Raw genomic sequence first — 10,578 nt, forward strand, 5'->3', positions numbered from 1 at the left:
CCCCAGCCAGCATTCTCATCCCTATAAAAGGCGCTCTTCTCACAATGCGTCCAAATACCTAGTTTTCTCAGGGACTTCCTCTTCTCAGACAGCTGGCTATCTGAAAATGTATCTGATGCACACATTTACACAGTGAGCTATCTGGCAGGATTTCTATATTTGCATTTTGAAAAGAGATTCCCCCCAACACACACCCTGCCTTCAAAAAAAAGAAAAAGAAAAAAACAGTGGCACTTCTTTCCCTCCTGCAACTAGCCCTGGACTGGCAAGTTTTTGAAAGTGCAAGTACTTTGTCATGCATAGCAATGAGAACATCCTTAACTGGAGCCATTTCATGATGTCGTCACTGAGTGAAACATCAACTCAGGATAGCTTCAACTATCTTGTTCCTCCCTATATCCTTCCCTGGGAGATATTCCACTCCAGACCACCATCAGGACTGCAGGCCCATTCCTCCTTCCAAAAGCCTCATCTGTCACTGTGTCCTCCCCCTTCACTCCTGCTCCCTAACCCTCCAGGATTCCTTTGCTGAAGTCGATCCTGGGATACAAACTCTATATGAACTCAGTCAGCTATACAAAAATAGAAAACCAGGTATTTTTTTAAACTGCTTTTATTCTTTAAACAAACTACTGCTCGCCTTTTCCCCTTCGTATGTTTTAGTTTAGAACATTTGGTGTGTACAAAGAATTTTTAAATGAATTTAAGTAATCTCACTGAAATACAGGACCTAAAGGTTAAATTTTTTTAATTGTTTACTGCAAATCATTTCACTTTTACTTTTTTTTGGCAAATTCAAGATATCAACAAGTCTCAAATATCAACAAAAGTATATTGCTCATTTTTTGTGCTTCATAGCAGTTGCAGATATAACAAAATGAATCAACTACTTTAATACTTTTTAAAATCTCTCTTTAAATACTTTTTATCTCTAAGAATTAAGGAAAACGACTAAGTTCAGATCTTTCACACTCATACCAGTTGTAGATAGAACAAAGTGGACCAAGTGCTTGAACAACGTTATACCCTTTTATGTCTGAGAATAAAGGAAACTTACTAGTTGATGTCACCCCTCACAGTAAGTTAAACTACCTATCAGTTTGTCTCTTCTTACTTCACATCAATTGCAGATATAATGAAATGAATCAACTACTTGAATAAAGTCATGTCCTTTCTTATATTCAATAAAGGAAATTAAATTGAGATCTTTCACATCTTAGAGCAAGCCTTATCTAGCCTATCAGTTTAGGTAAATCTACTTTCTACATTTAACGCTTACATTTAACTTCTAAAGTTAACAAACATTATTTAGAATTCAGAAAACGTCTAAACAACTGTAATTAATTTGCAACCACACAAGGTTTTATGAAAAAACAAAACAAAATACTAGGGCTTCCCTGGTGGCTCAGTGGTTAAGAATCCTGGGGACACGGGTTCCAGCCCTGGTCGGGGAAGACCCAACCCCACATGCCGCGGAGCAAGAAAGGTGGGAACTTGGCATAGTCACTCCGCTAGGGTAGGACGGTGCAGATGTCTTCCTGGTCACCGGCCTCCGGTTCCCCTAACCCCGTGAAAGAAGCAACCCAGGGACGATCGAGGAGGATAGAAGAGCGAGGGAGGAAGAAGGGGGGGCGGGGGTGGAGAGAGGGGGTGAACTCTGAGTAAAATGAATCAACAAAACCCTGAGAAAACCGAAGGAAAAAAGCGGAGCCTGCTGAGGAGACGCGGCGGCGGCAGCTTCGGCTCCAACGGCAGCCGCCACGGCGATGGCGGCAGCGGGCCTACAAGAGACGGCAGGCCGGGCACCTGACGGAGCCGGCGTCGAGCGGCTTCACCGAGTTGTAGTGCTCCCCGCACATGGAGTAGCTCCTGTAGACCAGGGTGAGCGGCTTCTTGGTGTACTCCTCTCCGTAGACGACGGCGGGCGAGTTGGCCTGGATCACCTCGATGGGGGTCTGCAGGACGTGCGACAGGGCCCTCAGCTCGAGCTGGCCTCCACACGACGCGCTGAACACGATGTCGTCGCAGTAGCTCAAGAAGTCGTCGCGGCTGCAGGCGTCGCCGGTTTCGGGGTCGCTGTAGAAGGGCAGGAAGTCCTCGACATGCTTCCGCATGTACTCGGCGGTGCGCCTCCGCAGGCTCTCCACGGTCACGGAGAACACCAGCTGGTCTTGGATGGCGCGGTACATGCAGTGGCCGTCGGCCGGGATATCCTTCATCTCCAGATTCCTGGCCCACAGGATGGCGTCGAGCTTCATTTCCTCGTCATGGCGGAAGCTGGCCAGATGCTCCATCTCAGCCTTGGCCATCCTCTCCTGCCTTTCTCTCTCGAGGGCCACCTTTCTTTCGCGCCTTCTCTGTGCCCTCGAGAGGTGAGGAGGCTTGTCCTCGAGATCCAGCTTGCCCAGATCTTCAGTGACTGAATCGAGGTTGCTGTTATCAGGGAAACTCTCCTGGAACTTCTGCAGCTCCTGCTGGTGCTTCTGCTCCATCTCGGCCTCGAGGCGGGCCACATCGAGGAGCAACTGCTTTCTTCTCTTCTTGTCGCTCTTGGGGACCGAGCTCTTCATGCCCTGAATGTGGGCCTGCAGCTCTGCCTTCTCGCGCTTGTGGCGTCGTAACATCCGCTGATGCTCACTCTGTGAATCTTCCATGATGTTTAAGGGCAGGCGAGAATCGAAGTTTGGTGGCTGAAGTACCGCTACAGTTCGCGTCAACAGTCGAACCACCCAACTGGCTAGGGCTCCTCAGCCTCCCGTGGCGGCTGTACTCTCTTCCCCTCACCCGCGGTTGCCCTCACTCTATTAACGGCCCTCTCTGCCATTGGCCACTGTCTCTCCACGGCTACGCCTCCTAAACACTCCTGGCACTAGGATTGGCTGTTGGGAGACACTACGTATGCCCCCATTAGACCCCGTAGCAAGGGGTGCTTCTGGTTTTAGCGGGGTTCCTGTCCCGGATGTAAAATCCCGCCTTGGTGCATTATGTGCAGCAACTGAGCTTGTGGAGATTTTCGTGGGCTCTGAACTGCGTACTTCACTTCCTAGCCTGAACACAGTGCAGACACTGGTCGTGCTTGAGAATCACATGACAAATACTGCTACACCAGATGAATGTGCTCTGACACCGGACTTCCCATTGCTCCCAGTGTTCAGGAGGCAATGTGGCTCTCTCCAGTTCTTTAGTTGCCTTGACTGATGAACCCTTAATTTTGTGTATCAGAACAAGATATTTCCTTATGTTCCTGGGAGCACAGAATCCTTTCAGTTTAGGCCTCAAATCCACCCTGTCCCATCTCAGTGTGAGAAAGCAACAACCTTAAAGTTCACTACAGCTGAGCAGACTTCGTCTTGTGCCAACAGAATGCACCTACCCTAAACTCCCCTTCTCCTGGGTTCCCAGCTTCCAAAATGGGCTCCCATGAAGCATGACAGTTGGCCTTCATCAAGCCACTTCCTTCTGATTATTCTGAATCTCTAAAAGTTCTAAAAAATAAAAGAAAGTAAAATAAAATCCCTAAGCTCTTTCAAACATGCTCTCATCCTGCCCCACTCTGCTCATCTGTATCGTGAATTCCCAAACAGGAAGGCTCTTGAGACAACCTCCTCCCTGTTACAAATGAGGAAAGTGGACATTTGTCCAAGTTTTTACATATATCAAAACTTCAGTCGTTTTTATTGCTAACTAGGATTCCATGATATGGATGTACTGTAGTTCACTTAACCATTCACCTGTTGAAGGACATCTGGGCTGTTTCCAGTTTGGGGTTGTTACAACCCCTGCTATAAACATCCATATACAGGTGTTTTGTGTGAGCACAAGGCTTCATTTCTCTGGGAAAAAAATGCCCAGGAGTGCAATTTCTGGGTCATATTATAAGTGTATGTTTAGTTTGTGAAGAAGCTATTTTCCACAGTGGTTGTACCATTGTGCGTTCTCACCAGCAGTGTATGCGGAATCAGGTGTCTCTGCATCCTCACCAGCATTTGGTGTTGTCATCATTTTTTATTTTTAGTCATTCTGATAGATGTGTAGTGGTCTCATTTTACAAATTACTTTGCAGCTTCGTTTTTCTAATGAGTACTTAAAATATGAAGCTACTTTTAGGAAAACACTGAATTAAAAATTTTTTTTAACTTGCATTATTCATTATAATGATTTTCTGTGTTTCAAGAAAGATTTTAACTTTTAATCAGGCTAGCTATTGTGTATGGAGGTAGCGCTACCATACTGAAATTTTTAAAATTTAACATTTAGAGCAAGCCTGTTAGGGAAATTTTTATTCACTGGAGAAAAGTCATGGCTAATTGTTTTTTCATTAAAAAAAGAAAAGCATTTGCAATTTTAAATGATGTTTTTCTTAATTTAAAAAGGTCTTTTGTTTGCAGAAAAGAATACTACAAAATGATTTTAATGAGTCTCACAGTATCTAGGAATCTTTACACTGATTGATTTTTATTGAAATACAATATAAAATAAAACTGTAATATATGCTCACTGTCAATAATCTGGAGAAATTAAATTCCATAATTCTCCTGGGAGAAAACCCCAGTTAACCCTTTTTTTTTTTTTTTTTTTTTTTGCGGTACACGGGCCTCTCACCGTTGTGGCCTGTCCCGTTGCGGAGCACAGGCTCCGGACGCGCAGGCTCAGCGGCCATGGCTCACGGGCCCAGCCGCTCCGCGGCATGTGGGATCTTCCCGGACCGGGGCACGAACCCGTGGCCCCTGCATCGGCAGGCGGACTCTCAACCACTGCGCCACCAGGGAAGCCCTCTGTTAACATTTTGTGTTTATTCTTGCCATGCCTATTCTACTCAAATAGAACTGTTAAACAAAGAAACAACAGACCCAAAATGAAGTCACGTGTGCTATGCCCCACATCAGTAAACCAAGACTTAATACGTAACCAAATTGCAGTTTTAGCCCATCCCATGAAAGTGACTTTAACCAGTCAGTCTGGAATTTCCTGGCCAGCACTAGTGAGGTAGTCTGCCACATAGACCCCTGCCTTCCCCAAAAGGAAGGTGACCTCTGTCTGAAATAACCCCTTATTTTGTTGATGACTTCTCTGTCCCACCCCTTCTCTGCCTTTCAAAACCTTCCGTTTTGTACAGTTCCTTGGAGCTGCTCTCTGCTTGCTAGATGGGATGCTGTCCGATTTGTGAATTGCTGAATAAAGCCAATTGATCTTCAAATTCACTCAGGTGAATCTTGTTCTTTAACAGAACTCTAAGCGGTGCTCCCTGCCATCCTGTCTGCCTATCGCCCTCCCCACCTTGGCCTCTGGGGACCTCCCTTCTCTCTTCAAAGATCAGTGAGGGAAATACATCAAGGCTAAAAATTTGACCTGGCTCAAAGTAAAAAGTCAAAACAACAAACAACGAAGCAAAACAGAAAGTTCTTAAATTTCAAAGTTTCTGCGGCAATTTCTTTGTGTCACCAAGGTTTAGTGGTTCTGCTTTTAGACAAGGCATTGTAGTGGGCCTCAGGTCTCTGCATCAGTAGAAGCAGAAGAAAGAAACAGAAACTGCTTTGCAAATGATGCAAAACTCAAAATCCATTGTGGGTCCGATTTCAGGAAAAAATTATACTGCTTTTAATGGAATTAATGATCCCCTCATCTTAGCAATGAAGGAAGGAAGGGCCAGAGAGGGGGAGTGTTGGGCTGATGGTCACACTGCAGAATTCCACGGCTGACTCGTCTGTGTCACGTTTCCCACCGCACTGTGCTGCTGCCACACGCAGCCTTGACATGACTCTTGGCTGTAAGTCAGGCAGAACAGTCCCAACATAGCTTCTGGGGCCATCGGGAGGAATCCCTCATGAAACGGTTGTAAATTCATCTATGAGATTCAAAGAGACCTTGTACGTGCCCTCCGACAATGCCCACGTGTGAGCGAGAGACTCTTCATGAGCTCTGCAAGCCTGAAATCGCCTTGTAAAGGTGGAGGGCAGGCCTGGAGAGGAGAAATTCCTGCGGTGGAACACACGTGCATCTGCCCCTAGGGCCTGCCTCCTCCTTGGCCAAAGCAAAGAGCCTGTTCAAGCAAACTCAAGTGGGTTTAAAGAAACACACTTATTTTTCCCTGAAAAAGTAATGTGTTCGGGCTTCCCTGGTGGTGCACTGGTTAAGAATCCACCTGCCAATGCAGTGCACACAGGTTCAAGCCCTGGTCCAGGAAGATCCCACATGCCTCGGAGCAACTAAGCCCGTGTGCCACAACTACTGAAGCTCGCGCGCCTAGAGCCCGTGCTCCACAACAAGAGAAGCCACCGCAATGAGAAGCCCGCACACTGCAACAAAGAGTAGCCCCCGCTCAGGGCAATTAGAGAAAGCCTCGTGCAGCAACAAAGACCCTACAAAGCCAAAAACAAAAAAAAGAAAGTAAAAATCTCATAATCTCACAATTCAGACTTCACAAGTCACTGCTGACATTTGGCTTGTAGCTTTTTAGTGTTTCATTTATGTATGCATGTATCTGTATGTATATTACTGTATAAATGTATATGTATACATATGTATATATAATATGATTCTTATTATAGTAAAATAAATACAATTTACCATTTTAAGCAAAAGATGTGGAATTTAGACTTTACTGTCTCTGAGGATTATTTGCTTTCCTTGAAAGCAGTGGGATGTGTGTATGACAAAGAGACAGGCTGTGAACTGTGGTCAAATAGTTACCTACTAGAGAACTACAGGAGGAAGGGTGTAGAGCCCTCCCTGCACTGTCCTGCTGAAGCTCCTGTCTTATTATTATCAACTGAAAAAATCTGAGCTTGGTGACTACTGATGGGTGACACACTCTTGTCTTGCTACTGCTGTTATTTATTTATTTATTTGGCTGTGCCATGTGGCTTGTGGGATCTTAGTTCCCTGACCAGGGATTGAACTCGGGCCCTTGGCAGTGAAAGCGTGGAGTCCTAACCACTGGACCACCCGGGAAATCCCGTACTGCTTTCATTCTTAAAATTTGATTATATACTTAAAATTTTAAACTCTATTTATATTTTGAATAATCAGTGCTTTTACACCCTATTCTCAGCTGCTGAGTTGGACTCCTTGAGTTTCTTGTATATCCTTTCTAAGATAGTCTGTGCTCACTCATATGCTCCTTTCAGTTTGGCTCAGAGGTACAAAAAGCTTTAGTGTACAAAGGTTGTATACGTGAAACTGGGGACACTCTACTTGATTGGTAATTGAAGGGATTTTTAAGGGCCTATCTCAGTGGACCTTTTCCTGGGATACTCCAGCCAGAAACCAGGGAATAACCTCTGATCCTGTCTTTGTCTTTACCCTCCTCATAAAACAAATGTTAATTCTACTCCCAGCGTCCATCACTTTGGTCCCCTGTTCTCTCCCTGCTGCCACAGCCCCAGGCCACGTCAGCCGTTGTCTGTCATGGATGAAAAGACAGCCTCTCAAATCAGCTTCTTGCCTCCAATCTCTCTCCTTGCAATCCATTCTTTCCCCTAAGATTCCTTATCTCTAAAGCATAGCTCTGATGTCTCATTCCTTCTGAAAAACAAACTTTTAACGGATTCTACTGCCCCTAGGGTAACATTCTAACTCCTGAGTACAGAAGATTTTTTTCCACAAAGGACGGAGCAAGTGGCAGAAATATTCTCTCTTCTCGGGTGTGGCTGGTCTCTGAATCTGGGCCCTACAGGAAGGCAGCTCATGATCAGAAACTCATGACTGGGATCAGAACCCGGTTACTCCCAGGACCCCTCAGGGATGCTTGCATTCCTGGGAATGGACAAACACTCATTCACATCAGACTGCCACAGGCCCCCGAGTTCTCACTTACTCCTTAGAGAGCCCACTCCCCAGGGGCTAGAATACCCCGAGTAGCCCGTTCTTGGTTTCAAGGTAGCTGAGAAGCCCAGATAAAGCGGCTTCGTGGACATGGGAAAACACCGCTGCCGCTACCCATTTCCTTCCGCTTTTGTTTCAAACAAAATTCTGACGTGATTTTGCAAGAACTTTGAACTCACCTCCAATTCCAGGAAAGCCTTATTAGCCTCTTCCTAGGAGGTGACTCAATTTGGTGATGAACCTTGGTGGCTTCACCTCGGCCACCCTGGTCAATGCAGTCCCTCCCCCGCCAGCTCCCACAGATGCAAGATGGCAGGGGCTCCGGATTTTGTTTCTCACAGGTTCAAAGGAGCAACAGAGCGCGTGTGCTCATGGGCTTCACTCTGATTGGGCAGGCCCAAGCCATAGATTCCCCTGGAGCCAATCACTGTGGCCCGGAAGAATCGGTGCTTTGATTGGCAGACCTGAAAGGGGAGGGTCCTGGAGGTGAACCGCTGTCACCCCAACAGAGTGACAGGGGTTCGCACCCCCAAAAAGGAGATTGGAGGCTTTTGTGGTAATGGAGGGAAACAGACGCTGGAGATGCGAACAACCCTTCTTTACTCGTGTCTCGCCCACTGCCACCTCTGGTGTTTGCCCCCTGGGGACCTCACAGCCTGGGACTCTCTTCCCTTGAGGGCTTCCCCCCTAAATCTGAGATGAACTTTCCGAGCTTCCCGTTCCCTCTTCCTCCCTACTCCAAGCTGGCCCAGAGCATTCCCACTTCACTTCCTCATCTTCTTAACTGGACCACAGCACTTAAGGGTGGGCCTTGGGTTGGCAGTCACTTGGATTTGTGTGCTTCTCATCTCCGAGGCCGTGAGGCTGCCATGGAGAGCACAAACCCAGTCTTAATTATTTTGGGGCCCCTACCCAGCCAGCAGTGCCTGCTAGTAGAGATACTCAGTGTATTTGGTTGAACTGATTAGGATACTTAAACTGTTTTCAAGCCCCCTCAAATATGTCAGAAGCACTATTTACACACTTGAGAATGTATTCCAGTGTTTCTAGGCTATTCATTAGAACAGGTCCCTTGGGCAACTCTGCAAGCCCGCTCAACCGGTAGTTTTGCACTTAGGAACAAGGGCTGGAGTCAACATTGCAGTTGTGGTGTCTCCACCTTAGGCTATTCCTGCAGCTCCACAATACTGTTGTGTTTCCAAACTCAAGACTCATCAGGGCCATCCCTGGGGGAGGGATGAACATTTCTGTGCTTGTAGAAAGAGGACTCAACTGAGTAAAAGAGGCCTGGCAAATCTCCTTTAGTGCTCCCCCAGCTCCCAGCCCAGGCCTTCCCCATGCCCAGGGGCTTCTGTGGTTCTCTTCTGGCTCACTCCCCACCTCTAAGTAAAAGAAACCTCTTTTGTTTTCAAATTTCTTCTAAATCCCCATTAGACGCTTGAATGGCCTGAAAACCTCTGAGGTGGTGGTTATCCAGCCTGGGCTTACACATCTCCAATAACAGAGAACTCACCACCTTGTGAGATGGTTTTTCATATCTTTGAATAGCTCTGATTATCAAAACATTTCTTTCTTACGCCAAACCAAGACTGCTTCCCTATTGTTTCTGCCATGTAGTGCTGTGGGGTCATACACAATGTTCAGAGACAGGTCCTAGATGTGTGTGTGTGTGTGTGTGTGTGCGCGCGCGCGTGTGTGTGTGTGTGTGAAGGAGAGAGACAGAGACAGAGACAGAGAGATAGAGAGACAGAGAAACCAAGACAGGCACAGAGGGAGCTAGAAGGGCCTACAGAGATCATCTAGGTCAATGGTTAACGCAGTGTTTTGGCAAGATTAATTCAGGAGCAGTAAACATATTTAAGGGGCACATTTTTCCTATTCAAAGTCAAGTTGGGACTTGATGGCTGAGTTAATGAGCGTATGCATAATCCCCCTAGGAGATACCCACCGAAATAAAACAGAATCAAAATGAGATAAGAAGATGTCTTCTTTTTCCAACTAGGAACAGGCCACAGACGCAGAGCACAGCCTTGGTATCTCCATATGCAAAATAATTTAAACCAAAGTAAAAATGAAGACGCCAGGAAAAAAAGGCATAAGCTACCTGCCTCCTCCCACGCCCTCCCCGACCCCATGACAGAAGGCCAGTTCACTATTTCTGTTTCCCTTGTTTTCTATCTGTTGCTCCAAGGGCTAGGTTTTCTCTTTCCTTTATTCTTTTTTTTTTAATCTTCTAAATGGGAGCATAGGCAATCCGCTTTTAGTTCTACTGGTGGTTATTTTTATGACGGTAAGCCCCACGCTTAAGCCTACAATTCTCAATTTTTCAACTGCAAAACTGAAATGGTATCTTTGATTCACCCTCTGAGAGATAAGAAAAATTTCACATTTACTCTTTACCTCCTGACTTTTTTGTCTAATTTCTGTCCCTATCTAGTTTAGATAAATTATGGTTGTTTTACACAGCATAGCTTTTCTTCCAAGGACTCTACCTGACTGTCAGACTCTCACTTCAAACAAAGGCCCAGGCACAGTTTCACAAGTGAATGGACTATTTCAAACTTTCAAGGAGCAGATAATTCCTATGATATTTAAATTATCCCAGAGGAAGAGGAAGAAAGGAAATAGTGTTTTGAAATCATTTTTTTCTAGTTTTTAGATGATACATAGATACAACTTTCTACTTAAAAATTCAATGATATAATGGATAAACAAAATGTGGTATATACACACGATGGACTATTATTCAGCTTT

General features: G+C 45.7%; 1 protein-coding gene across 1 annotated transcript; it reads right to left on the reverse strand.

Annotated features, from left to right (window-relative positions):
• Positions 1-1,781: 1,781 nt before the first annotated feature.
• On the reverse strand, positions 1,782-2,654 carry LOC132481667 (OTU domain-containing protein 6A-like). The gene has a single exon (XM_060086504.1). It carries the CDS (start codon positions 2,652-2,654, stop codon positions 1,782-1,784), a length of 873 nt encoding a protein of 290 aa, XP_059942487.1.
• Positions 2,655-10,578: the final 7,924 nt, after the last annotated feature.

This window comes from Mesoplodon densirostris, chromosome X, assembly GCF_025265405.1.
Source record: "Mesoplodon densirostris isolate mMesDen1 chromosome X, mMesDen1 primary haplotype, whole genome shotgun sequence".
Lineage (NCBI taxonomy): Eukaryota > Metazoa > Chordata > Mammalia > Artiodactyla > Ziphiidae > Mesoplodon > Mesoplodon densirostris.